The sequence below is a fragment of the Thermothelomyces thermophilus genome, chromosome 1, assembly GCF_000226095.1.
Source record: "Thermothelomyces thermophilus ATCC 42464 chromosome 1, complete sequence".
Classification (NCBI taxonomy): domain Eukaryota; kingdom Fungi; phylum Ascomycota; class Sordariomycetes; order Sordariales; family Chaetomiaceae; genus Thermothelomyces; species Thermothelomyces thermophilus.
This window is the reverse complement of record NC_016472.1, coordinates 2,314,840-2,341,827: the sequence shown is the minus strand read 5'-3', so window position 1 is coordinate 2,341,827 and position 26,988 is coordinate 2,314,840. Positions and strand designations below refer to the sequence as shown.

Genomic DNA, 26,988 nt, shown 5'->3' with positions numbered 1-26,988 from the left:
TACAGGAGAATGTGTAAAGTATAATTACTATGGTCTGCTTGCCGTTCTAGCTGCCCTCGAGCGACACCCACATGTGACTTCAACTCGGGTGTTTCATTTACTTTGCATAAGTCAGGTGTCGACTTTTCCATTCATCGCAGGCCTATAAGTAATTGTGCGTTGCATCCTCGATCTCCGAGGGACTTGACATATTAAGTCAGTCATCTACACATGTCCTGGCCTGAAGAAGTCTTGTCGTAGTTACAAAAAAAGAAAGAAAAGAAAAGAAAAAAACACAAGATTTGAAATAGCGGTGGTCTTATAATTTGGAATAATGGAGGTCAGATTATTTGGAATAGCGGAGGTCAATCCTGCCATTTCTATCTGGCAACGCTTGTTTTAAAGTTGACGCAATCTCGACTTGACCCCTCTTCACCCCACCTTGTGCTTCCCTCCTGCCGGTGTATAAGCAGCAAGGCATTGTCACCTCATTCCAAGCAGCTCTGGCGAGCACCTCACTACAATCTTATAATAACAACCTCCCAACTCTCTTCTGAAATCAACCAACTTCTGCCACGTTCACCACATCTCCAACCATCATACTAGATCATACTAGAAGAAACCAAAACATCTAACACAAAATGGCCCTCCCGCCCAGGCTGAAAGGCCATCGCTACACCTTCCCGGATGCCTATACCTCGTCCTCCGATGGGGCGGCCCCGGCTCTGCACACGCTCGAGATCTACCTCGACTACGTCTGCCCCTTCTCAGCCAGTACGTTCCCTCTTCTTTGGCCCCCTCTACTCACCCACCCAAATAAAGCAAAAGCTCAGATAATAATAATAATAATAATAATAATAATAATAATAATAATAATAACAATAAAACCAACAGAGATCTTCAACACGCTCGTCGAGTCGGTGATCCCCTACGTGCGGCAGCGCCCGGAGCTGGCGTCGCGGCTGGAGATCGTGCTGCGGCCGCAGATCCAGCCGTGGCACCCGTCGTCGACGCTGGTGCACGAGGCGGCGCTGGCGGTGCAGCGGCTGACGCGGGACGACGCGACGGCGGAGCGGTTCTGGACCTTCCTGCGGGCCCTCTTCCGCGAGCAGAGGGCCTACTTCGACGAGGCCGTCGTCGACGAGCCCCGCAACCGGACGTACCGCCGCCTGGCCGAGCTGGCGCACCGGAGCATCGGCGTGTCCGCCGACGAGGTGTACGCGCTGCTGGAGATCAGGCCGACTACGGCCGGGGCCGGGGGTGACGAAGCCAGGAACGCCGGCAACCAGGTCACGGCGGACATCAAGACCATTGTCAAGATCGCCAGGCTGACGGGCGTGCACGTCACGCCGACGGTGCTGCTGGATAGCGTGGTGGTGGGAGAGATCAGCAGCGGATGGACAAGCGAACAGTGGCAGAAGTGGTTGGATGCGAATATCCAGTGAAGTTAGTTTTGAAAGAGATGAGAGAAAGGTCCGTTGAGGTGCGGGATTATTAGTCTGTTAAATGGATGGAGATTCAGGCTGGGAATGATAATTTCAAATGCCTTCTCATTTCTTTATTCCTCCCGAAGTCTCACTAGCTAGCTGCTGCGTAGCTGATGCACACGTTCCTTTCCTCCCATCGTCCTCGTCTCGCCCGCCGCTCTGCCACTCTATATGTCGATTATGCGAATGTAGAATGAACTTGGAACAATGGGAACCCAGAGACGACATGATGCGTTGGATGTTGGATGCTCGAACCGTACACCTTGACACCACGGTCTCTCTGAGAACAGGAACGAAAATGAGGAAATGTAATCAAGATAGGGAAAAAGAAAAGAAAAAGAAAAAGGCGAGAGGGATATTTACACACAGGGGAGGCGCCGTGGCCCCCCTCTTACAACCGATCCAGCTTGCGGCGGATGTTCCGCGTCTTCCTCATCAGCTTCTTGTACTTCTTCTTCTTCATCTTCAACTTGCGCTGCCGCTTCACGCTGATGGCCTGCATGGCGCGGTCCTGCTGCCGGCGCGCCTCGTCGTACCGCAGCTGGCGCCAGGCCATGCGCTCCAGGAACGAGCGCGGCCGCCCGACGATGGCGTCCTCCTCGATCAGCTCCGGGCTGTGCGCCACCACCTTGACCTGCCCGTCGGCGTCGACCGTCTCCTCGATCGTCACCACGGCCTTGTACACGCGCGTCTGCGTCTCGGGCTGCTGCTGCTCCGCGAGTTCATCGGCGACGGCGCTGTCGGCCGCCGACTCGGCATCCGCCTCGGCCGCCTCGGTGAGCGGCTCGGGGGGCGGCGGCGGGGCGTACGGCAGGTACTGGCCTGCCAGGGGGTTGAGCTGGATGTGGAGGTTGGTCTCGGACCCGTCCGAGTGCCTCAGGCTGAGCTTGGCCGTCCCCTCCTCGGCGTCCTGGGCGTCGTGCGATCGCTGCTGATCTCCGTTGGCAATGCTCATTCTCGACAGGGGTTCCTCTAGGTCAGATACCGTCTGTGATAGCGTCGATAGCACGTCGGCCACCTTGTTGCTCCGGGTCCGCGTGGCGAAGATCTGGGCAAAGGTGTCGTCGGACACGGACTTGGGCATGAGCTGGGTTACCGAGATGGGTCGGTGGAGGGCGAAGAAGGTCGAGAGGGCGAGGCCTGGAAAAGGGAGCAAAAGAGACGCACGTTAGCGGGCGGGCAAAATCGAGAGAAGAGCTGCTGTTTGGGGAGAAGGGGAGGACGGGAACGGTGAGACGGAAGGGTGAGACGGAACGGACCTTCATCCCCGATATGCCTAGTACTGGGGACGCTTGGCGGCTGCGGAATGGGGGCCTTTGCTTGCCCTTTTGTCTTTTCCGACTTGGAACCTCGTGAGGCGGGCACCGAGCGAGCGGCAAAATCTCTGGAGCCGTCGTCCGGGCTCGACGGTTTTGACGAAGAGTAGCGGCGCTGGTGCAGACCGGTCGGCCGGTACGGCAGGCTGTATGCGGCGGCGGCTCGCGGGACGACCGAAGTCAGGGAGGAAACGGCGGGCGACTGAGGCGCCGCGGCGACGACTCGTCGTACGGATGAGGGCAGCATGGCGATGAGTGCCGCCTCCGGGCGGGAACTGCACGGTATTTATTATTCGATTGACTATGCACGGGCTGTCTCGTCGAGAAAAATCTCGCAGCGTCGGACCGGTGTGGTGCGGTCGGCGAGCAAGTCGAGCTCGACGTGCCGATGGCGATGGTTGATGGTCGCACGTTGCAGGTTGCAGGTCGCCAGTCACTCAACTCTCGCGTTCGTTCGAGAATCGTCGTCGACCCTCCAAACTTCGCTCGGTTTGAAGTCCTTGTTGGCCGTTTTCGCCCGCGCTAAAACGGATCGCCCGAGGCTTGGCAGCGGTACGTACTCCGTACTGTGTACACAGCGGCCAAATCCTGATTTGTGCGTCGTTTGCGCACTGTCTAGTTCCTGTGCTTGGCGGCTTGGGTCTGCAGGAATAACAAAAGGATTTAATCCGTCCTTGCGTTGAAATGGTGAAGTGTGACTGCAACGGGCAAAGCCTTGAGTCATTCAAACAAAACCGCAGAGGTTTAGACTTATGACTCTGCCCTGATATCGCTCAGTTGCCTCAGCTGACCGCTTTCCGCAAAGGCAGGCAACGTCACGTGGCGTTTCCGGCGGAGATGCTGCCTGAACACACCAACTGAGTTTCCGGTCGCGCCATCGCCAAGAGTGCCAACTCGCGGGATCGGCTTTGGCTACAGACTCGCCCAAGTCTGAAGCGCACCGCCCAAAGCCCGAGATAATCAATGATAACCTTTCACTGATACACTGGTATCGTTGTTCTCTCCGCGCCTAATCTACTTCGTGCTATTATACTCTTCTTAAAATATCGGCAACAACAATCATTTATCTTGTTGAGGGCGGTCAGCGAGGTCGATTCTCGGGAGCGGTCTCGAGCACCCAGCAGCAGAGAGAAACTGCAGTATGTACAGTACAAGGTTGCCCTAGCCGAAGGCGGTGCCTGGCCGGCCATCTATCTGCTCAGAAACACCCCACCAACCCCGCTATCAGCAGCAGGCTTCAGAACCGCGCGAACCATCTGACTTGCCCCGTGTCCTGCGCAACGAAAGGATCGCATTGTCATGCCATTAAGGTGCGATACCGTACCGCTTCGACTCGACACCTGCTCGGTCGGCCAAATGCTGTTGGTCTGTAAACTCGCCTGTGTGCCTACTTTTTTGATGGTCCCCTAAGACCGATCGACCTGCTCCGGGTATGCAATACCGTCCATGGTTTGAGCCTCACCGGGCGGCCGATGCCGGATCGGCTTCTCTCATTCGCCTCGAACCCCCGAGAACCCCCGCATGACATCATGCGTGTAAGTCATGCTTATTACCGTGGGGGGACACCCTGCTCTGCTCTTGACTCGGGCCATTGTTGACGGTTGGCAATGGACGGAAACAGTAGGGTCGCTGGCTGATAAAGTCCGCCACGCGGAGGCTCCGTATATAGAGTCCTCCCAATCCGGCTCAATGCCCTGCGGCTCTCTACAGTGCTGAGAAAGAAGTAAAGCCAAAAGGCCCGTCTAGAAACACTCGGCGATCACACCAGTCTGACGTGTGAGTTGAGCGGTCCTCAAGATCACCAGCCAACAATGGAGGAGAGCATGCTCCAGCACGTCTGGAGTCCCCGAGTCGTCGTAGATGTCCTGATTATGAATTCGTTCGAGTGTCTAGTGATGGCAATCCTACCCTGTCGTCGAACCAGGTGCTTGCGCCTAGCAAGTAAAGCAACGTACAAATCTTGTTGCTCAAGCTTCCGTCTCTTTGTCAGCGTTGCCGGCAATGAAGCCCACGGAAGGAATAGTCTTGGTCAAACGGTGGCCAGTTAACCATGTCGTATGCTGTTTGTAGTGTTGCTACTTCTTCTCCAGGGCAAAGTAGACCTTGACCTGCACCTCGTTCGCCCAGCCGCTCTCGAGGCCCATTTCGGTCCACGCTGTTTCGATATCCACCTCCAGGACGCGCTCGTCTTGCCGGCTCACGGACACAGTGTGAGGGGGTATCGGCTGCCCCCGAATGGTCACCATGAAGTCGTCGTTGATCGAGAGTTCAGGGAGGACCGAGATGTAGACGCCTGCCGCAAGTCAGCATCGCATCGGTCTTTGGGGATCGAATTCTTCTTCCCCCCCATATTTGGTTGATGGCTTACCCAACACCCCTAGCGCCTTCACGGTAGCATCCACCAACATCCTCCCGTTCTCGCGCGCCTCGAACACGGTCCTCAGCACCGCCGCACACCCCGTCATCTTGCCCACCAGCCCCAGGTTCGCAAGCAACACCTCCCCCCTCGTCCCCGACTGCACCGCATGCAGCGGATAGGCAGACAGCACGTCCCACCCCTTCGCCTCGAGAGAGACCGTCACCAGAGCGGCCGGCGACCCGGGCCGCAAGGGAGGCGTCACCTTCCCGCTGCGGTGCGCCCGCACCACGTACCTCCCGCCCGCGCCCCCCTCACCCGCACCCGTACCCGTCCCAACCCCGGGAAACCGGGCGAGGGGCAGGAGCTCGGCCACCGGCCGGTTACCCCGCGGATCGACGTTGAACACGGCCACGATGCCCGTGCCCGTCCCGGCACGGCCGTGGTACGCGCCGACCTTGAGCAACCCGCCGCCGCCGCCGTCCGCGCGGGAGCTGTAGGCGTCCAGGGTCCGGCCGACCGTGCTGGGGCGGAAGACGACGGTGCGGCCGCGCGGCGTGGCGCCCGCGATCTGGCGCAGCAGCTCCTCGTCGTGCTGGCCGGGCGGGTCCGTGACGCAGACGGGCCCGCCGCTGACGCACCGCGCCGCCGCGTGGAACCCGCCCCGCGGGTGTGCCGTCTGGAACATGTCCCAGTCCGGCAGCGCGTTGAGGTGCTGCGCGAGCAGTGCGTTGTGCGCGTTGGTCCACACGTGCCACGGGTGCGCGTCGTCGTCGCTGTCGTCGCCGCCGCCGGTCGGGACGAAGTCGTCCGAGGTACGACACACAATCTGCGGCAGGCTGGTGCGGAACAGGCGGGGGTGGAAGAGCGTGGGCGGGGACAGCGCCATGCCCGCGACCACGGGGCCCCCGGCGAAGTGGCCGAGGGTGGAGGAGGTCCAGGCGTCGAGGTAGGAGCTAGTAAGGGTGCGGCGGGCGGCGGGCTGGGTGAGCGTGTCGAGCATGTACTGGGCGTCAGTCTTGACGCCGTCGATGCCGCAGGAGGTGAGGAAGCGGTAGAAGTCTTCGTAGAAGTCCTGGACGTCGGAAGGAGCGACGACCGTCATGGCGTTGCCGATGGGGAGGTGGGACTTTTGGGTGTCGTCGCGTGAGACCTGGACGGTTTCGTAGCGTTTGACAAGGGGCCCGGAGGGGGCGAGACCGGCCCAGTAGCCTAGGAGGGCATGCCAGACTGCGATGTGCTGTATGTTCTTGTGCTTGGACCGGATGTCGGAGACGAGGGCTTCGAGGCCCCGGGGGAAGGCTCTCGGCTCGGCTTCGAAGTCGTTCCAGCCGTACTGCCATTGGCCGTCGCCGCGGTAGTCAATGTCTTGCCAGTTGTCATCGATGATCAGGTTAGAGATGTTGACCTTGTTCTCGGCCAACGTGTCTAGTGCATTCAGGATCTTCTCCTCGGTCAACTGCTGGCCCAACGAGTTCCATGTGCCTGCCCTGGACTTTAGCATTGGATACAGGTACATTTGGTGGAGAAGTAATTTTGCACTCACAGTATCCCAAACCGTCGTACCAATTTTCATACCATTGCGGCCCGACATCGCCCTCTGCCGTGGGCGAGGCTATACCGTGAGAATTTGGAGCATTCGCTGCCGTAACAAGGGTCCGGGCGTGGTACATGACGGCAGCAACCGCGTTCTCAAGGTTGTCACCGACGGCTACCAGAACCGTTCCTGTTGTTGATTTCACATTATCGTTTCGAAGCTGGGTCAACCTCAGTCCTTGCAGCACAGAGCCCCAGGGGACACATATGGCATACGCTGAGTATCAGACGGCCAGCGTCACCGCTGCGCAAGAGCGCAGTGACATTGTTGATTCCGCCAAGTCCAAGCATCACCAAGTGCTTCCCGTGAGAGGAGAGAAACGAACAAAGTAAGCCATCCTTGTCCAGGCCGAACTCTGACTTGCCGTGTCTGGGAGCAAGCCATGGGGTCCAGGACCGAACCAGGGCAAACCATCTGCCAGCATCATCAGTATTGGAGTCGGCGGGCATTGCAAGGGAGGCGAAAGAGATCCAAAATCAGTCCCTTTCAACGGCACCACGCCTTACCTGAGGAACCGCCCGCCCCACGGAATGCCCAGTGGTACTTCGACAAACGCTGATTCATCCTCCTTTGCCCCGTGTACTTGTGCCTCAACAGTCCACAGGCGCGTTCCAGGAGACTGGCTCATGTGGCGTTTCCATTCCAGCTCCGGATTCAGATCCCGAATCAGGTCAGGCAGGTCCTCGGGGTCGTCCTCTCGAGTTGGTTTCTGGTTGATGATCACAATGGCATCACCCGAGCCCTGCTCGCTGCGAACCCATTTCCATTCTTGGTCATCGGTGCCTTGACGAAACTTGATGGTGAAGGTTAACGAGGACCTGACGACTACCCGGGTCGTGAAGTACAACCTCGCCGCGGCTCCAATGGATTCGTGTAGTTCCGTGGGACGGACATCGTGGATAGAGGGAACTAAGACTGCTTCTTCCCATTCCTCCTGATCTCCGTTGGAATACCAGAGAGCAAGCTGCCAATTCTCCGTAGTAGATTCAGGAGGAATCTCCAGAACCGCATGGATCGTCAGTTCAGAGTTCTGGAGCTGCGTAACTTGGCCGAGCGGCGGGTACGTGACGATAAAAGCGGACATTCTGAACAAGCCTATAGTACAACCAGATGCTGCATGGAGAGAGAGGCAAACGCGCTGGAAGTTGTGTTCCTATACCAGGACGGGTAATACAAGGTGTGGTTATTAGTGTATTGCAATGTGCACCAAGGATCGCTCGTATGTCACAGCCCAACCAACGAGGGACTCCGGGTGCGAGCTAATTGGCGGGAATAGTGGGTACAAACACGCAGTTGAGAACTCCAGGCCTGGGCGAGCACGAGGAATAAAAACAAAAAAAGAACGAAGACTGGAACAGTGTGCTCGGCGCCATTGTTTGAGGCTTTAAGACAAGTAACAACCAACTGGATGAGGGAATTGGGACGTGCCGGGGCCTGTGAAACTGACCAGAGCTTTCTTTTCCCCTGTGAGTCCGCCTCGTGTGGGAATTATCAGCTTCGGTCATCAGCGGCCTGCGTGTCCAATTGATCGGGCAGATTGTAGGCCTCTCTTAATCCAAAACCGTCTTTGACGATTGGAGCCTGCAGAGAATGCAATGCTTGCACACGGCAGTGGTAAGCGCCCGAAACCTGCAGCGCGAATCGTTGAAGCTCAAAGCTCCCCTTCAGATGTCGAGCTCATGCTGGATGGCGCTCAGATTCAAACGAAGAGCAAAGGTTAGCCGTGGCCAATCGCAAAGGCCGAATTTCCAACTGCCAAGACGAGTTGCCGGACAATGGGTACCAGGACCACGTGACAGAAGCTCCGAAGCCAGCTTTGGCCCGGGCGTTTCCGAGCTGGCCTTGGAAGTGAGGCAAAATTACGCTGCATACCGTAGTTTTTTGAAGCGATCGAAGGAGCCAGGACTTTCCTTCAAACCACTCATTTCCCACACCCCTCCCCTTCCACATCCGCGTCCATGGCGTCCCGGAGACTCGCTCTGAACCTCGCGCAGGGCCTTCGCGGCCGCACTGGAGGGCTTTCTGTGCCGTTCAGGCGAGGCCTCGCAACACCGCACTCCTCGCCTGCCATCAAGACCGAGACTACAACACTCAAGAATGGCCTGACCGTGAGCTCCGCCGGCACCAATTAACCTTGCCCGGGCCGTCGCTGACTCGCATTGCTATCAATAGGTCGCGACTCAATACTCGCCCTACGCCCAGACCTCGACTGTCGGCATGTGGATCGATGCCGGCTCTCGCGCCGAGACCGACGAGACCAACGGCACCGCCCACTTCCTCGAGCATCTGGCCTTCAAGGTACGATACCAGCTCTCCGGGCGCATGATGCTGCTCAATATATATGTATATATATCTCGGAGAATTGTTGGCTGACCGCGTTTACCCGTTTGATTAGGGCACCACCAAGAGGACACAGCAGCAATTGGAGCTCGAGATTGAGAACATGGGCGCTCACCTGAACGCCTACACCTCGGTTCGTCGTGACCCAAGATTGTATCTCCGTTTCCTCCACGTCGATCGCTAACACCGGAAACAGCGTGAGAACACCGTCTACTTCGCCAAGGCCCTCAATGAGGATGTCCCTCAGTGCGTCGACATCCTGCAAGACATTCTTCAGAACTCCAAGCTCGAGGAGGCCGCCATTGAGCGGGAGCGCGACGTCATCCTGCGCGAGGCGGAGGAGGTTGAGAAGCAGCTCGAGGAGGTTGTCTTTGACCACCTGCATGCCACTGCCTACCAGCACCAGCCCCTGGGCCGCACAATCCTCGGCCCCCGCGAGAACATCCGCGACATTACCCGGACCGAGCTCGTCAACTACATCAAGAACAACTACACGGCCGACCGCATGGTTCTCGTTGGCGCTGGCGGTATCCCCCACCAGCAGCTCGTCGAGATGGCCGACAAGTACTTCTCCAAGCTCCCGTCTAAGGCTCCCGAGACCAGCGCCTACCTCCTGTCCAAGAAGAAGCCCGACTTCATCGGCTCTGACGTCAGGATCCGCGACGACACCATCCCGACGGCCAACATTGCGATTGCCGTCGAGGGTGTCAGCTGGAACGACCCCGACTACTTCACCGCGCTCGTCGCCCAGGCCATTGTCGGCAACTACGACAAGGCCCTCGGCAACGCTCCCCACCAGGGCAGCAAGCTCAGCGGCATCGTCCACAAGAACGACCTGGCCAACAGCTTCATGAGCTTCTCCACCAGCTACAGCGACACCGGGTAGGCCCTATTCCATCATTCGTTGAGCTTCTTGTCGTCGTAGCAAATCAGGGTCCTGTTGCTAACCGATTCTTCCGCAGTCTCTGGGGTATCTACATGGTCACCGACAAGCTCTCGACTGTTGACGACCTGGTGCACTTTGCCCTGCGCGAATGGTCGCGCCTGTCGGGCAACGTGAGCGAGGCCGAGGTTGAGCGGGCCAAGGCCCAGCTCAAGGCGTCCATCCTCCTGTCCCTGGACGGCACCACGGCTGTCGCCGAGGACATTGGCCGGCAGATCGTCAACACGGGCCGCCGCATGAGCCCCGCCGAGATCGAGCGCATCATTGACGGCATCACCGAGAAGGACGTTATGGACTTTGCCAACAGGAAACTCTGGGATCAGGATATCGCCATCAGCGCTGTCGGCAGCATCGAGGGCCTCTTTGACTACGCGAGGATCCGGGCCGACATGAGCAGGAACTTTTAAAGGCGAGGATCAGCTGGTGGTAAAAAAAAAAGGACGAGGAGTTGGGAGAGTTGGGGATTCGGTTGCGGTGCGGGGAGAGAGAGAGAGAGAGAGAGAGGGGCGCCCGGGTCAGTGTATTATAATCGGTGTTGAATCCGAGGCCAACACGTGAAATGTACTGTAGGGGGCGGGCGGGTAGACATAGATCAATCGATCCTGCTTCTTTTGTTTACAACGGAACCACGAACCACACAATTCCACCAGACGAGGGAGAGACGTTGGCCGTCTTTGCAATGGCCTATAGAACGGGCGAACCTACTGCTGAGGTATTCTGTTTGCCGGTTTTCGGTATCAGCTGTTGGATGGTCGTTCGCTTGTTTGTCATACCTAGGAGCAGCAGGGCATTTATCGCTTTTGCCTGAGTCGAGATGGGAGCGGTTCTTGGGTACGCTCACTCCCCTTCAACAAGCAATGACAGACACAAATGTCGTCAGTCAACCTTTAGATTTTGCTATCAACTCCTAATACCAAGGTTTTTATCTCGGTTGTCCACCCACAAACTACCACATACAACCGTACCTGTTGCGAAATACGGGATCGCGTTTGCATATAAGTAGGGCTTTTGTTGGGCGTGCTGACCTCAACCCTCCTCCTTTTCATTTTAGAATATAACCGGGTGAGAGTCGATCCTTCGAGTATAATAATGACCGGAGGAGTAATTAGGAAGTTTGTGATCCTACTACAAGATACGACCCTCGAGTTCTCCTTTGATACAGCGACAAGGTTATTCCCTATCCAACGACCTCAAAATGGCTACTCCTTATGAGATACATATTGATGCGACGAGGCTGATTGTCTGCTGCGACGGTACAGCCAACTCGGGATATCGACCGGAGGCCGAAAACCCTCTTACCAACGTATCGCGCATCTCACGATGCATCAAGCCCAGGAAAAGCTGGTGGTAATGGCCGGCAGCTAGTTCTTTACCTGTCCGGCATCGGCACGTCTGCCGACGCCCAGCTCGATTGGCTAGTCAACGGTTGGAAACAGATGGTTGGAGCAGGTCTGCTTATTCAATCTTTCCATGTTCATGACGGTCACTTGCTAAGGCGGAGCCGCTAATTCATGAATGGGAGCGATGGCTCTTCAGGTCTCGACGAGAAAGTCAAGGAGGCCTACTCATTCCTCTGCCACAACTATGACGAACGGGGCGGGGATGAGATTATACTCATCGGTTTCTCCAGGGGCGCCTTCACCGTGAGATGCATTGCCAGTCTGATAGCCAGCGTCGGACTTCTTACAAAGACTAGCCTCTCCCAGCTACCTAGGATTTACCCTCTCTGGAAGCAGGGGAAACCGGTTGCTGACTTTGATCTGGATCCGGGGTCGCGTAGGGATGCTCGCATAAGGGTCTTCTGCGCCATGTGGGATATTGTCGCGTCATTGGGTCTCACTCACATAACAAATTAGTGACCAAGTTGAGTGATTCCCGTGAAGGGTCATGAGAGCAAGAGATAGCCAGTCCCGAGCGGAGCGCGGCACTTGGCTGGGGTCGCACTGATGAGTGGAGGCTGCAGGGGCGGGAGCAAGCGGCGGCCAGGTGAAGTGGTGGCCAGCGAGTGGGTGGGATGGTGCGATTGTCGCTTTTTAGGCTTGAAGATATGCGGTGCGTAGCCTGGCATCTCCGGGACTTTGAAAGGGCGAAGCTTCCGGATGATCCGGCGATCGTAGCATCCACTTAGTGAATGCTTGTATGTATATGCGTATATACAAATAGTGTAAAGAGAGGAAAGCCGCCGACTTCGGGCTCGAAACGGCGAGCTTGTTGGAATTTTTCCCTTCGGTTCCGCACTGTCAAAGTCGGCTGTTTTGGCTGTTACATAATTAGACAAAGCATACATTACATTACTGTCAAGTACTCTCGATGCCCGTCGGAATCTATAGTACCTCCGTAATCCGTACTCTGGTGATATTTGGCACCACGGCTGTTCTCCACCGGCAAGGCCACTTCTCGTTGGCTGAGAGCACTTGTTGGCAGCATCTAGGCAAGAGCATCGCCTCATTCTCGACTCCTTGGCGTCCCGTGCTTTTTGGCTTGGGGCAAGACGGGACCGGGATCGGACGGGTATCCGTGTCCCGGCTCAAGTTGGAGAAAACTCGGGTCTCTCGGGGTGGTCGGGGTGGGAAGAAGGCCGGGCCTCGGCGCGTCGCCAGGTCAGGAGGAGGGAGGCCACAAAAGATGGGAGACAAGCCCCACCCCCGCTCGAGACCTACATACAAGTCTAATGCACCTTCCAAATAACTATCTTTGGTACATACTATACTCCGTACCGTGCCTACCTTAACTTGATGTGTGTACATACCTACCTGAGGTACCAGTAGGTTAGATGCTTTCGAGAATGCTGTCCAACTCGCTGAGCTGGCTGGCATGGCTGTTGATTCGCGAGTTGGCCTCTTCCGCCTTGCAAAGCCACACTCGCCCAGTCGCTGAATGCTGACGCGTCGTCATGGTGCCCAGGCAGTGCTTTTCTTTTCTTTCTTTTCTTTTTTTTTTTTTGTGGCGGGGCAAGACTCGATTCCTTCGTGGCAGGAATTCAGAAAGGATCGTCATGCAGGGTATGTTTGTTTTGGCGGAACAGTACTCAGTCAGCCAACTTTCCATTCTCTTGGGGCGAAGGTTGTCGAGGTCAGCGGCCAGGCAACCGACCAGACCTGCAATGGCAACCTGCTTGTTAGTTTGCGGGCACTCCCACCAAGCTCCATTGGACACCTGCGTATGCCCTTGAGTTCGGAGTCACCACAACACCCAGTGCCGTGCAAGTCGCCGTGTAAGGATAAAGTCGATCTTGAGGGCGGATTTGCCTTCTACGGTGTAGTGTATGTATGTACAATACACCAAGTTGTGGAGTGTACCGTACCAGTAGGGTGTACTTGTACGTATTTACATACCTAAACATTGCGTACAACATACAACGGAGACTGGGCTTGTCTGTCTAGACGGGCTTGCACACATTGGTTGCAGTAGTAGTCGTGTATGTATACAGCGTACTGCATGACCCCCCAAATCCCGCGCTCAGCGAGACCCTGGGCAGCAGGGTGCATGTGCCGTGGTTCGATTTGATTCTGCACACTACACTCTTGAGAGAAGGGAACCGTAGGGTAGTATAGCAGACGGCGGGGTTTAGAGTTCACTCCTGGCAGAATCCGAGGTGCGTATGTCGTATACTCGTTTCCAATGCACGCCAAATACCTACCTTATTCGCACTTACCCTTCCGTCTTGGAAACAGCGGCACTTACTTACCTAGTAGGTTGTGCCAGAGTTGAGGTCCAAAAACTACACTCCCTAGGTACGCAGTAACATCCCATGGGCACCTCATCGAGCAGACGACCTGTGAAAATAGGCTAGTCTGGTCTTACAGTTCACCAAACGAAAGCCCGGACACGTAGCAGTTGTTCTTGTTTCTCTCTGCAGTGTGACGAGGATGCCGCCCGCTAGCGATGCAGTGTCGATCGGATATCTGTGATACGCCCGTATGAACATCTCATGCTGCAGGCGCCAGGTGTCATCCAAGCCTGGCCCTAAGTGGTGCCAGGACCAGCGGCTTTAGGTTTACCCACCGGCCTTTGTACGGACGGTGTACTCGAAACAGAATCGGGGTAGCGTAGGAATGCACACGCAATCCTCCTTGTGATGCTTGAATGTTTCCCAGCCGCATAATAGAGAGGGAGAGAGAGAGAAAAGAGAGAGCAGCACGAGTGTGCCGGAGGATATTCGCACAGTCCGAAATCGAAGGAGAGGCGGCCCCACCGTTTCGCTCTAGTGTCGCCTTTCTGAAGAAGGATTCAATCAAGGCACAGCATAGTTATTGTGCGAGCGGGTTTAATTTGGAAACTGATGCGGCTGCGCTGCCGGGTACACATACTCCGTAGGGAGTCATGTAACCCACCCAACTTCTTTCCGATCTTGAAGCTGAATAATCATCACTGTGTTTTCTTCGTCAAGGAGACTTAGTTCTTCGATCGAAGTCTGCAGGAGAGACAAGACCGCCAACATGGTGAGCCTAACAATCAATGTACGATCCCAAGAGTCGCTCCAAGTCTTGTCCTTCATTGAAGAAATCGGCCTTCAGCATGCCGGCTCTCGCTCCTTCCGTCATGCTTCCTAATGTGGTTAGATGCGGGCAGCCCGCACTCGCTTCCAGCCTGGCCATATTCGATCCCTTACAACTCAAGACCAGACCGCGCAGGGGCATTTTGTCGAGCCGCAAGAGCTCGGTCTTTCACGCAAAACATGCGTAAGGATTCGTCTAGTGTATTAGACAGCGGTTGCGCGCGGACCAGAGTTCAGAACGTAATGTACAAATTGACACCCCCGGCGAGGGTTATGTTGCACCGCCGCGGCAGCGGCAGCGGCAGCGGTAGCAGCGCCAACGGAGCGCGCCATCAAGCGAAAGTGATTGGACGAGCCGAGCCTGCTTGCTGGGTTTCATCAGGGCTCCAGCCAGCTCTGACTGAGGGAGGCGAAGTGATGTCGCCCTGCGGAACAGCAGTCCTGGCATTTCAGGCTCGATGAATGAGCGACAGGGACCCAGCATGTGCAGTGCACCCGCTCGGGCGCACGACTTCCCCGGTTGAGTAACAAACAATGAAATCATTTTGTGGTAGTGTTTGGCACGTGCCCTCCATCTCTTGCCTATATTGCCGTTAGTTGTCCACTGCATCCCATCTTGCGCGTGCCCGCACCGCCGGACAGGCGGCTGGAATGGCCCAAGCCGGTTGCTATTGTGGTTATGAGTCCTGGGGGTGCAGCGCTCCTCAAACCCAGCTTGGCAATGCCCTTGTCAATCCCGCCTGATCCGGACGACGCCCCTCCATACAGGAGGACTCCAGCCCCCCTGCAACCACCCGGTCCACACCTGGAAGGGCCTGCCCCACAAATCTCACCTCTTATGCCATCCGTACTCGACACAGCCCGCCTTCTCGCGGCGGATTCTGTTCGTTATCCTTCCCTCCCTGCCCCCCACCCCCGGTTCTCCAAGTCTCAGATGCAGAGAGGTGGTCAGCGCCTACCTTGCCGCGCCGAACAAACTAGCTTCACCACCCATTTCATTCTAAGACCCTTTGGTCCCCTTCCATCGTTTTTCTCCACTCCCCGAGCTCGCTGAATGCTCGCGCTCCATTTTCCCGACTCTGTCGGCTCCTTCAAATCAGTGTGATTCCCAACCCTCCGGGGTACCTCGCCTTTTCCGCTTGGATTCGGATCGCACTTCCCTCATTCGGCGGGTTTTCTCCCTTGCATGCTGGTCGTCGAGGCACCCTGTTTCTTTGGGCTGCGGTCCCACCCAATGCCTGCGCTCTCGAAGAACCATCGCCTGATGGACGCGCTGCGCCCGTAGACCGTTCAAAGTCGCCGCCGAGCCGCAACATCGTCGTCTACAAGATGCCGCTTCTAAGTCCTGCCGTCGTGGAAGCTGCACGGGTGGTGGTTAGGCAGGCGGCCGAAACGGCTGTGACGTCGGCCTTCTCGCCTTCCATCGCGACCTCGAGCCCTGCGACCTCGCCGCCAGTCACCTCGATATCGGCAACGTCAGCCGCTGCTACGCCGACTGGAAGCAGCACGCTTGCTAATGGGGGATCCAGCTCCGCAGGAGGAGATTCGGGAAGCAATGGAGGTGGTGGTGGTGGCGGCAATGGTGATAATGGAGGAGGAGGAGGAGGCGGCGGCGGTAACTCGTCATCTTTGCTCTTCTTCGTCGCCCTGGGATTCGGCGTCGTCTTCACCAACCTCTGGTGAGTCTTGCGCTCGATGAGATGGCGAGTTCACCCTCGGCCGTCACCCGCTGACACTGGGTAGGATCATCGTTGGCGTCAAGTATTGCTTCAGGTATAATGCGCGGGCTCGTCAAATGCGAAACGAAGAAGGCGAGCCGATCAACATGGAGAACATGCCCCGCCCGTATCGTCGCCGGAGGGAAAAGAAGTTGATGCCCATAGACGAGGTCAACGAGAAGTTTCCGATGCTCAAATACAAGACCTGGGTTGCCAGCCGCGCACAAGAAGGATTGCCGACCCTAGGTGGTGTCTCATCCCCCCAAAGCCGGCCCAATAGCATCCGTGATGCGGACGGCGTCGCCCAGGAGTTGCCATCAAAAGAGCGCGCGTCAACAGACGACCGGCCAACGACGAGCGCTACAGCCACCGGGACCACAACGGAACCCGCGGCCGACCCCGCGCCGGAAACCGCAGAGAAGCCCGAAGCCCGGGGTCCACGGCATGTGCCCAAGGAGAGTACTTCGAGTACAGTTGGTGGGCTTAATCGGACATCTACGGATTCTAATTGTGAGCCGGAGAGTGCCGCGGGCAAGAACCATGAGAGCCGGGCCTCACATGAAGAGGAAGAGGAAGACGAACATATCGATGCTGCTCTCCCGCCAGAGTGCGTCGGGACGTCGGGCGATACGTGCGCCATCTGCATCGATACGCTAGAGGATGACGACGATGTGCGCGGTTTGACCTGCGGACATGCTTTTCATGCTGTCTGCATCGACCCATGGCTTACCACGAGGAGGGCGTGTTGTCCGCTGTGCAAGGCTGACTACTACACTCCCAAACCTCGCCCTCCAGCCGCCGAAACAGGGGAGGGTACGCCAGCCGTTATCCAGGTCACGCTCCCTGACAATACTCGGAGCGACCGGATGAACCTTCCAGGGAGACCGCGACCAGCCTTCTTCAGCTTTGGGCGGATGGATCGTTCGGCAGCGAGCAGCTCTCGGGCGAGAGACCCGAGCGGTTCTGCCGCTCCCGGCGGTCGGAGGTCAAGGTCAAGCCCCGCAACTCCATCACCAGACCAAGCGCCGACTGGCGGTCTGCTCTCCGGCCTGAGGAGCGCAATGCCAGTATTCCGGTTTGGCCGGGGTCAAAACAACCAGACGGAATCGGACCCCGCAATGCCCGGCAATAACACAGCCACCACGCCGTCGCAGCTTGAAGCAGGCGTTCGGAACACACAAAGTTAGCACGGTCTGGGCGACGCCGATGCTGCATCGCGAGCAAAGATGACACCGGAATATCTTCGACGGCCATTTTGAAAGCGCACTATCGACCACATCATATCGTGGGGATGCGATCTACTCCGGTCTAATTTTTTCCTCGCCGATATATAACGTCTTCATTTTTTGAGGCTACATCAATACTGCCGATACCGTCAGCACATTATAGCCACCTGCGCACCGCTCGAGGCACTGGTGAGCATGTCGCACATACGCTATCTTATTATACGAATCCTGACCGCCGTCGACGGTCCGATATCTCAGCGCACAGCCTTTGGCTAGCCGCAGACCGTCGTTGAAGTCTCAACTATTCTCCCTGATCGTGCCGTTCATTTCGCACACATGTCATCAGTCTTTGACCTTTGCATAGCACACAGGTTTCATGGGATCCGGAGGACGCTCTCCTCATCTGTAGTATGGAGTTATTGGAACGGGTGGGTGGACGGGTGGTATGCTTGATTTGCTTGGAAGTATGGATGCGGGTTAGCAAATGGGGGAAAAAGGGGGGGAACTTGGGTATCGACTGGCGGTAGTTGGATGCCCAGGCCTAGGGTGGGTTTGGGTGTTTCTTGTGTATTTTGGGCGCATGCGCCGCGAGAGCTAAAATGGACATTGTAATCATCTGCACTGCATGGGTTTCTTCCGCCGCCCTCTGTCGTGCCAGCTCCGGTCGCGATGTTTTATTGAGTTGGGCACCTAAAGCCAAGTTCTAGCGTGTCACAGATAACGTCTCGAAAATCAAACCCCTGAGGCCAACCGCAAACCTGCCGCGACATGTGTGATGCTCTCTTCTTCCAAATTTACAGGAACTTCCCACTCTGGAACCTATTTCCAAAATTTGCCGCCCTATTCAGCAGCTCCCTCCGCTGCGCGTTGGTGATCCGCCCGAGCACCTTCATGTCCTTCTCCCAGTCAAACGCCCGCTTGCTGGGGTCGTCCTCCTCCTCGTCGTCATCCCCACTGCCGCCGGCCTTGACACCCCACTTGGCACCGTCCCCCTTGAGCCGCGCCGCAGAGGACGCCGCCGCCTTGCCCGCTGCGCGCGCCTCCTGGTGCTGTTCCACGAGGCTCTTGCCCCGGGTCTGCTCGACGTAGGACTTGACGCGGGCCGCGTCCGCCCTCCTGCTGCCGCTGCCGCCGCTGCCGACCTCGGGTCCCCGCGAGGCAGCGGCGGATGGCGCCGCGTTCGGGTCTTCGCGCCCCAGCACGGCGTTGGCCAGCCGGCGGGCCTTCTCCTCGGGCGTCTCGGTCCAGATGGCGCTGACCCCGGCCGGCGGCCGGCCGTCCGCGGCCGTGGCGGCGCGCGGCCCAGTCGCAAACTTGCGCGGGCGGAGCTTGGTCGGATCCGGGGCGCGCGGCCCGCTGCTCGTCGGCGGCGCGAGCATCCAGTCGTCCCGCTTGGGGGCGGTGCTGCCGGGTTCAGGCTCGGAGAGGGAGGAGGTGGCGGTGGCGGCTGCTGCTGCTGCTGCTGCTGCTGCTGCTCGGGAGCGGGTGGACGACTCGCCGGGGAGGGCCGGGCCCCAGTCGTCGTCGTCGTCTTCTGAGGAATCGGAGTCGTCGGGGTCGGTCGTGGGGCGCTCCGAGAGGTCAGCTGGCGGCGGCGCAGGGCCGAGCACGCGCTTGGGAGGGGGAGGAGGAGGAGGCGCGGGACCGGGCGTGTCTTGGTCCGGGTCAGAGTCAAGGGGTATCTCGTCGCTGTTCGATGGCTGTTTTGTGGGCGGAAGCGAGGGGCCAACCGATCGTTTCTCGTCTCTCGGGGCGGGCGTGCTGTTGTTTGCGACTGATGGTGGTAGCGAAGGGCCGATCACCGGTTTTGGTCGAGATGCCGTCTCCTCTGTGTCGCCGTTGCGCGTGGAACCTGGTGCGCTTGGTCCGAAGGCGTCATCCAAGTCGTCGTCGTCCAGCGGGATCTCATCATCGTTTTCTCGGCGCGAGGCCTTTGGGGGGGGCGAACAACCAGACTCTGCCTCCTCGTCTTCTGGAGTGCGCTTGCGCTTTTGTAGGTGCGGAGGGAGTTGTGGCCCAATGGACGCCATGGTGACTGCCAGGTATTTCGCTGTCGGCTAGCTTGAGTCGCCTTTTGGCAAATATTTCGGACTGAAAGGTCAGGTAGGTAGGTGATTGAACATGGACTGGTGTTGATCGATTCTTAGATGTTGCTGCCAGAGGAAGCACTGCAATTCGGCCCTATCGATAAACTTAGGTAACCAGGTTAGTGGCCTGTTATAGGCTACAAGTTCAGCAGTTCCCCACTGGACCGAGCGAAGCGGTCGCGGCGAGCTGACGTTAGAGTGCGCAGGGGGGGAAGCTGCGTAACCGAATTGGGAACTTGCAGCTAGCTGCAGGCATCCTAGCCTCGACTGCGCCAAACCGCCGACTAACAAACCATCTTGACTCTCTCTCGCGCCTTAGTTGAGGTGTGCGGATCTTGTATGACCCATTGAATGTTTCTTATGAGCTGCCAATTGTAATTACCACCATCCGACCAGCCCCGCCACTCTTAAGGAAGTAGCGAAGCTCTCCCCCGGCAGACGCGGCGCATGTTCATAATCTGCGACGAATCACACACTCGATAACAGCGAACTTCTTGCACCCCGCGGCGGAACGCAACTGTACCGTCTCTGAAGTTCACGGAGCAATGTCTCCTGTTTCCAACACCCGATGAGTTTGAGTCGACCCCGGGAGGAGGATAGCCCGGCGGGCGCCATGGCCGACGAACCAGAACTGCACCCCGCCGACGACGCCAGCTCAAGCTCGGATGACGGGGAGACAGTGAAGGGCGAGCGGGACGAGGATCACATTACCGACGTTATCGAGCAGGAAGAGCCCGAGACGGACTCGGATGCACATCGCCCAGCTGGGCCCAGCTCCATTGCACACCGCTACGGAGAACTGGTCGAGGCAGGACGCGAGACGCCGTCCGAGGATGATGGGTCAACAGATGCCGCACCACCCCGGGTCGCGGTCAGCCCCATTGGTTCTCCGCTCTCTGTCCCAGACGATACGCCGTCTATACAGGTACTTAGGAATGACAAAACAAAACGGGAGCCGGACGGCCACTGAAGACTGACATGTTCGTGCAGGGTTCCGCCGTCTCCTCGCCCAGCAGCAGCCTATTGCCCTCCCGTGCCTCCCGTCCCGGCCTGGCCAGCCCGACGCCTTCGTTTCGGCCTTTCGATCGGCGGTTCCAGTCCCGTATCTCGTCGCCACACCTCACCTCCCCACGCCCCTCTTCGCCCGCACTCTGGTCCACACACAGCCGCAACGTATCGCTAAGCAGCCAGTTGCTGTTGGATCCGGGGGGATCCGAACCCCCCTCGCCGCCGTGGGAGGTCGTGCGCTGGACAAAACTGAGGAAGCTCAATGGGCAGGTGTTTTCCGAGTCGGGCAGGCGAAACTTTGGCTCACCGACATGCCTTGCCGTTTCGGCCACTGTCGTGTTGGGCACTTCGAAGGGGATCATCCTTGTGTTCGACTACAACCAGAATCTCAAGTTGATAATCGGCCCGGGGACGAAAGGTGTGGCCCGCCTCATTGCATCGCCCCTTTCCTAACGCACCTCGTGGCACTGACCGTTTTCCAGCTGTCGAATCCGGGCCAGTTACCGCGATCGCCATATCGGCGGATCACACCACCATTGCCGGCGGACATGCAAACGGCAACATATTCACGTGGGACACCTCAAGAGCTGCAAGGCCCTTCCTCAGTATCCCTCATCTAGATCCAGTACACCGACAAAAATCGCCGCCGAGCGACGGTCATGTGCAGAACGTCAAAGTGACGCATCTGGGTTTCCTCGGCACCCGGCACACGGCTCTCGTATCCGCGGACGATCGCGGAATGGCCTTCTCGCACCTCGCGACCAGGGGCACCGGAGCCCTCGGTAGGACCGTCAAGACGACGCGGATATTGGGGCGATACCCGGATTCACAGCCGCCTCCGGGGAAGACCGTGAAGCCCAGCACCGTCTTGGCCTTTGCGTCTCTCCCTCTGGGAAACGTCGAGATGGCCACCGACACCATGGGGCTCACCGCGATGCTCACTCCCTACTTGCTCGTCATCGTCTCCACCACCCCGATTGCCCAGACCCAACATAAATCCGCCCGGCCAAAGGAGGTTGCCGCCCACAGCCCCATGACAGGTTGTTTGGCTTGGTTCCCCGCCGTCAAGCTGAAAGTGGCCGACCCCGTCACTGGCAGCCAGATCTCCAAGGTAAAACTGGTGTACTGCTGGTCGAACGTCCTCACTGTCCTGGATGTCGACGAGATCCCCTCGGAGGACAAGGACAAGCCGCCGAGCCTCAGGTTCAGGGCACGGAGCCGGTGGAAATGCGAGGAGGCGATCGTCGCAGTGCAGTGGTTGAGCCGGTCGGTCCTGACCGTCCTCACAATCTCTCAACGGCTCATTGTTCTCGAGGACCGGAGCATGCGCATGACCGAGGCTTTCGACCTGATTCACAAACACATATATCACGTCGACCTCTTTTCGAAGCAGCTTGGCGCGCTGGTCGAGCAGCTCGACGAAGAAGACCCGTCGATGCACGGTGTTGTCGCCGACGCCTTCTACATGAGCTTCAGAACCTACAAAGGACGGATATTCCTCCTTGGATTCAACGACGTGTCGATAGGGGCACTGTCGAACTGGGCCGACCGCCTCATCGCGCTCATGGAGAATGGCGACTACGTTGGCGCCATCAAGCTCGCAACATCGTACTACACAGGAGATACCAACAAGCTCACCGTCGGTTTGCCCGAAGATGCCACGTTGAGGCACTCCATGGTCCAGGACAAGCTGGTGGAAATCATGAGCGCGTCGCTGAAATACGCCTTTGGCCAGAGGCAGAAGAACAGGGATTCTGTTGACGACCGCCATCTCCAAGAACTGTCCGAAACGTGTTTTACTGCCTGTCTGAGCGTCGGCGACGTCGACTTTCTCTTCGACGAGATGTATGAGTGGTACGAAGACGCCGGGGTCGAGGGAATCTTTCTCGAGACCCTGGAGCCTTACGTCCTTGACCGGTCGATCACTTCCATCCCGCCAGTGGTCGTGAAGGCGATGGTCGCTCACTTTGTTTACAAGGGCTGGGAGAGCCGGCTGGAGGAGGTGATTTGTCACCTGGACACTGCCACGCTCGACCTGGACCAGATCACGCTTCTCTGCAAGCAGCACAGCCTGTACGACGCGTTGCTCTACGTGTGGAACCAGGCATTGAGAGACTATATCACACCGCTGTTCGACCTTCTCTCTCTGCTCGTACCGATCATGCAAAACGGGCAGTCCTCGGGCGACCAGATGGACGCCGAGATATCCGCGGTGAACGCGTTGAAGATCTTCCCCTACCTTTCCTACATCCTTACTGGAAGAGTTTACCCAACGGGCGAAGCACTGCCCGAGGATGTCGCGCGGAACGCCAAAGCCGAGCTCTACTGGCTGCTCTTCTCGGGGAAGAGCGTCACATGGCCGAAGGGTAGCAACAAGAGGTTGCTGACGAGGCCGAGCCAGTCTCAAGAACCTTCATTCCCTTATCTTCGGCTAATCTTGAGCTTTGACGCCGCAAGCTTCCTGAGCGCTCTCAACGAAGCCTTTGAGGATTCCTTTCTTAACGACTCCTCGGAAGAGCCGAATGGAAGTCCCGGCCGGGATCTGCCCGAGGAGCAGATCTTCGGCCTGACGGTGAACAGACAGTACATCGTCTCGATCCTGATGGAAATCATGGCCTCGCCGGAGTTCTCCTCCAATGAGACCATTTACCTGGACATGTTTATTGCCAGGAACCTGCCGAAATACCCTCAATACCTCCTCTTCCCCGGCTCGACCTTAGACAAGGTCCTGGTTGGGCTCTGCAAGTATCCCGGCCGGGATCTAGCAGAGGATGCCCAGCTCAGCGCCGAGTATCTCTTGTCTGTGTACCAACCAGCAGATGTCACAGAACTCATCCCACTCTTCAGAGAAGCCGGTTTCTACCGCATCCTGAAGCGCATTTATCGAGGCGACAAGCAGTACGGTAGACTGATCCAAACCTACTTCGAAGACCCGGAGGATCAGGAAGACGTCTTCAACTGCATTGACACGTATTTGCGGCCCCGAGCAGGTCTCACGCGGCGCCAGACCCAGGACATCCTTCGGGTTATCAAGCAGCATTCGGCGGAGCTCGTCAGCCTCGACCCCGCGATGGCAGCCCAAACCATCGCTAGACACGCGCCCGAGCTACACCAAGACGTCTTGGATTCGGTGGCTGCGCAGCCGGGCCTTCAGTACGCGTACTTGAGGGCAATACTGGAGCCGGAAAAGGATACTGGCGTGGGCCGCTCGACGGACAGAGACCTTGTGGAGCACTACTTGCGGCTGATGTGCCAGTTTGATCCTGACCACGTCTCGGATTATGTTGGTTTAGTCCAGTCTTCGAACCTAAGGCTTGAACAGCTGCTCCCGACGATGGAGGAAACGGGCGTGATCGATGCGGCCGTCATTCTCATGGCCAAGGAGGGCCAGATTCAAGAAGCCATGGGACGCTTGGTAAAGCACCTCGAAACTCTCGAGTCGGCATTGCAAGGCCTCCTCGACGGTTCCCGAGACGATGCTCGTCACCTGCAAACGTCCGCCGAGGAACTGGTGCACGCGTTGCGCAAGTTCGTCATGGTGGGCATCTGGCTATGCCAGGGGCAGACCAAGACGTCGCGGGCGGCCGTGTCTAGCTGGCGAGGCCGGAAAGCGTCGCCCGATGGGACGCTTTCGGCAGATGAGAATCTCTGGCTTGATCTGATCGACACGGCGGTGCAGATCACAAGACGGCTGTCCTCCAAGCTGCAGCCCCCGCCAGACAATTCTCCTTCCACGGCCGACGGCAACGCAGACACACATCCCCCGGGCCAATTGGACACTGATAAGCTGCTCACCATGCTACGCTCCCTCGTTCAGACGGCTTTTACCGCCCTGCTCAACTCCACGTCTACTGTTTTCCCTGCGTCCACGTTTGCCTCCTCCTCCTCCTCCTCCTCCTCCTCCAGGTCCCCCGCCGAGACAACGGCAGCAATAGCCCGACAAAACACGGTCGCCGCCACGGGGATCGGGACGAACCTGGCCTTCCTCCGCATCCTGCGGGCGTTCCTCACCCGTGCGGCGGCCGCGTCGCCCAACCTGGCGGACCTGCGCGCCGTGCTGGCGTCGGTCTTCTCGGCCTACGCCTACGAGGAGTCGATCCTGCGGCTGTCGAACCGGCTGCTCGAGCGCTCGCTGTTCGTCGGCGTCTCGCAGGCCGTCGAGCTGCGCCAGCGCGGGTGGCGGCCGCGGGGCTCGACGTGCGAGGCGTGCGGCAAGCGGGTCTGGGGTCCCGGCGTGGCGGGCGGGAGGGCGGTCTGGGAGGCCTGGGAGGGGAGGGAGCGGGAGGCGGCACGGGCGAGGAGGAGAAAGAGGGAGCTGAACGGGAAGGGGGTGGGCCACTCGGGGAGTGGTGGTATGACGATGATGATGATGATGATGAGCGGCGCAGATGAGGACGGCGGGGGGGAGGAGTATACCGGAAAGGGGAAGGGGAAGGGGAAGGACTTGGGTCTGAGGTGGAGGCAGGAAGCAGAACAGAAGAAGGAGGAAGAGGAGGAGAAGGGAGGGGAGGGCACAGGCGAGGGCGCAGACTGTGAGGGCTCGGACGGGAAGATAGATCCGCGGAAAGAGGGTTTCGAGGGGATGGTGGGCGCCGCGCAGAGGGAGACACAACAGGGGCTGGGGCCGCTGGTTTTACTGGCGTGCAGGCATATTTACCACCAGAGCTGCCTCGAAGCGCTGCTGGCCAAGGATGGGTCGGGGAGGGAAGGGGAATATCGGTGCCCCATTGATGGGTAGGAGGATGAGAGTGTAGAGGGGGGTTTGGGTTCTATGTGTAGAACTGGGGAGCTAGCTCATGGTGGTTCTTTCTCAGTACCAGCTCCTCCGTTTACCGGTTTCGAATGGGAAAAAGCGATGCGAAAGCAACTGTTCCAATACTATAGTAATAGGCTAGTATGGAACTTAGGGGAGTCTCCGTATTGGTTCCGCACTCCGTTTGCACACGCACACAATGCCCCGTGTCAGTTCGGTCTGTTGCTGTTAAGGTCCGCAGTGCAATACGGGTAACTACTCCGTAGCCGCTAAAAGACTCGCTACAGGCAGTTGCCGATCAGTGGGGCTGCTTGGCCGTCTTGCACTTATCCACCCCTGACTGCAACCCCAGTACCTGACTAACGTTAGCGAATTTAGTTATCGATTGCAGGCAGGAGAGAGAGAGAGAGAGAGAGCATGGAAGGTTCCCGGGGCTTGCTCCCAGACACTACCATCCAATGCATCGCGATAACCCTCCCAGGCATTCTGATGACAGCACCATGCTAGTAACTCCAGAGGAAGAAGCCGACGATGATGGCGTTCACACTCCCAATATAGACGACAACCGGCCTCTTGCCCGCCACGACTCGTCCAGCTCCAGCAACCTCAATCCAATTCACGACTACGGCGGAGAAAACGGTCGCGCCGACGAGGACGACGAACAAGGCTACTCATCCGCGTCTGCTTCCGGGTCGGGCTCAGAAGCAGAAGAAGAAGAGGAAGAAGAAGAAGAAGAAGACGATGGCGACGGCGACGGCGATAGCGGGCGCCCCCCGCAACAACCCTTCAGCCAACACGCGTTCGCGCCCCCCTTCTACGGCCGCCCGCCAACGCCTCTGCCCCCATCCCCGTCGCTGACCTCCCTTCTGCGCCCGTCGCGCCCCACGACCCCCGACGCGTCCGACGACGACGGCCACGGCGGCGCCGGCAGCACCACGGCGGGGGGCAGCCAGGCGGCGCCGGGCGAGCCGCTGCCGCGCGCGCGGCCCAAGGTGCCGACGTACGAGTACTACGGCTTCGTGCTGTACCTGCTCAGCTCGCTCACCTTCCTCATCTACCTCCTCTGGAGCTACCTGCCCTCGCCCTTCCTGCACGCGCTGGGCATCTACTACTACCCGAACCGGTGGTGGTCCCTGGCCATCCCCAGCTTCCTCGTCATGCTGCTCGTCTACATCTACGTCGCGCTGGCCGCCTACAACACCGAGATCCTGACCCTGCCCCTCAACAGCGTCGAGACCATCGTGGACGAGGCTGCCAATGTGGCCGTCGTGGATTCCAAGGGGAGGATCATCAGGGGAGACAAGAGACGTCGAGAAGGAGGAGGAGGAGGAGGAGGAGGAGGGGGAGGAGGAGGAGGGGGTGGTGGTGGTAGAAGGGGGAGGAGGGGGACAGTAACGAGAGAGGGGGTGGCTGTGGCTGCGGCCGCGGCTGCAGCAGCAGCAACACCAGCGCCAGGGGACGGGGCCAAGTTGAATTGGAGGGAGGTCTGGAACGAGGGGACGGATGCCGTAATGGACGTGCCTTTGGCGGGTGTCTGTGAGGTGCTGTATGGCGAAGGGAGGGACTATGACAGTGACTTGGAAGATGAGGATGTGATAATCACGAGGATATAATGTTCTAGTTCCTTTTTTTTTACCTTCTGCAGTCAGCGCTGGAGTTCTTGAAAGGCGGTTAGGACGA

The 26,988-nt window shown here is 58.2% G+C and overlaps 10 protein-coding genes across 10 annotated transcripts; 6 read left to right on the top strand and 4 right to left on the bottom strand.

The window, feature by feature from the left end:
• The first annotated feature begins 527 nt into the window (after nucleotides 1–527).
• MYCTH_113985 (uncharacterized protein) lies at nucleotides 528–1,569 on the top strand. Its single transcript, XM_003658844.1, has 2 exons — nucleotides 528–753; nucleotides 874–1,569. Exons 1-2 carry the CDS (start codon nucleotides 621–623, stop codon nucleotides 1,422–1,424), a joined length of 684 nt encoding a protein of 227 aa, XP_003658892.1. The 5' UTR covers nucleotides 528–620; the 3' UTR covers nucleotides 1,425–1,569.
• A 206-nt stretch (nucleotides 1,570–1,775) lies between these two features.
• MYCTH_2295272 (uncharacterized protein) lies at nucleotides 1,776–3,124 on the bottom strand. The gene is made up of 2 exons (XM_003658843.1): nucleotides 2,726–3,124; nucleotides 1,776–2,606 (listed from the first exon to the last, which is right to left on the bottom strand). The coding sequence occupies exons 1-2, from the start codon at nucleotides 3,027–3,029 to the stop codon at nucleotides 1,858–1,860; spliced, it is 1,053 nt and encodes a 350-aa protein (XP_003658891.1). The 5' UTR covers nucleotides 3,030–3,124; the 3' UTR covers nucleotides 1,776–1,857.
• A 1,719-nt stretch (nucleotides 3,125–4,843) lies between these two features.
• MYCTH_2295268 (glycoside hydrolase family 36 protein) lies at nucleotides 4,844–7,148 on the bottom strand. The gene is made up of 4 exons (XM_003658842.1): nucleotides 6,951–7,148; nucleotides 6,685–6,895; nucleotides 5,151–6,623; nucleotides 4,844–5,075 (listed from the first exon to the last, which is right to left on the bottom strand). Exons 2-4 carry the CDS (start codon nucleotides 6,809–6,811, stop codon nucleotides 4,858–4,860), a joined length of 1,818 nt encoding a protein of 605 aa, XP_003658890.1. The 5' UTR covers nucleotides 6,812–6,895; nucleotides 6,951–7,148; the 3' UTR covers nucleotides 4,844–4,857.
• An 85-nt stretch (nucleotides 7,149–7,233) lies between these two features.
• MYCTH_2295266 (uncharacterized protein) lies at nucleotides 7,234–8,139 on the bottom strand. The gene has a single exon (XM_003658841.1). It carries the CDS (start codon nucleotides 7,817–7,819, stop codon nucleotides 7,238–7,240), a length of 582 nt encoding a protein of 193 aa, XP_003658889.1. The 5' UTR covers nucleotides 7,820–8,139; the 3' UTR covers nucleotides 7,234–7,237.
• Nucleotides 8,140–8,576: 437 nt separating this feature from the next.
• Nucleotides 8,577–10,629, top strand: MYCTH_2295261 (uncharacterized protein). The gene is made up of 5 exons (XM_003658840.1): nucleotides 8,577–8,843; nucleotides 8,908–9,033; nucleotides 9,131–9,208; nucleotides 9,272–9,957; nucleotides 10,038–10,629. The coding sequence occupies exons 1-5, from the start codon at nucleotides 8,694–8,696 to the stop codon at nucleotides 10,423–10,425; spliced, it is 1,428 nt and encodes a 475-aa protein (XP_003658888.1). The 5' UTR covers nucleotides 8,577–8,693; the 3' UTR covers nucleotides 10,426–10,629.
• A 474-nt stretch (nucleotides 10,630–11,103) lies between these two features.
• On the top strand, nucleotides 11,104–11,889 carry MYCTH_2295258 (uncharacterized protein). Its single transcript, XM_003658839.1, has one exon. It carries the CDS (start codon nucleotides 11,530–11,532, stop codon nucleotides 11,872–11,874), a length of 345 nt encoding a protein of 114 aa, XP_003658887.1. The 5' UTR covers nucleotides 11,104–11,529; the 3' UTR covers nucleotides 11,875–11,889.
• Nucleotides 11,890–16,071: 4,182 nt separating this feature from the next.
• Nucleotides 16,072–17,989, top strand: MYCTH_2295256 (uncharacterized protein). Its single transcript, XM_003658838.1, has one exon. The coding sequence runs from the start codon at nucleotides 16,342–16,344 to the stop codon at nucleotides 17,419–17,421; it is 1,080 nt and encodes a 359-aa protein (XP_003658886.1). The 5' UTR covers nucleotides 16,072–16,341; the 3' UTR covers nucleotides 17,422–17,989.
• A 1-nt stretch (nucleotide 17,990) lies between these two features.
• MYCTH_2295255 (uncharacterized protein) lies at nucleotides 17,991–19,638 on the bottom strand. The gene has a single exon (XM_003658837.1). It carries the CDS (start codon nucleotides 19,488–19,490, stop codon nucleotides 18,255–18,257), a length of 1,236 nt encoding a protein of 411 aa, XP_003658885.1. The 5' UTR covers nucleotides 19,491–19,638; the 3' UTR covers nucleotides 17,991–18,254.
• Nucleotides 19,639–19,788: 150 nt separating this feature from the next.
• Nucleotides 19,789–25,531, top strand: MYCTH_2295254 (uncharacterized protein). The gene is made up of 3 exons (XM_003658836.1): nucleotides 19,789–20,472; nucleotides 20,538–20,973; nucleotides 21,038–25,531. The coding sequence occupies exons 1-3, from the start codon at nucleotides 20,161–20,163 to the stop codon at nucleotides 25,291–25,293; spliced, it is 5,004 nt and encodes a 1,667-aa protein (XP_003658884.1). The 5' UTR covers nucleotides 19,789–20,160; the 3' UTR covers nucleotides 25,294–25,531.
• A 277-nt stretch (nucleotides 25,532–25,808) lies between these two features.
• On the top strand, nucleotides 25,809–26,921 carry MYCTH_2122496 (uncharacterized protein; the record flags this gene model as incomplete). Its single annotated transcript, XM_003658835.1, has 1 exon — nucleotides 25,809–26,921. The coding sequence occupies one exon, from the start codon at nucleotides 25,809–25,811 to the stop codon at nucleotides 26,919–26,921; it is 1,113 nt and encodes a 370-aa protein (XP_003658883.1).
• Nucleotides 26,922–26,988: the final 67 nt, after the last annotated feature.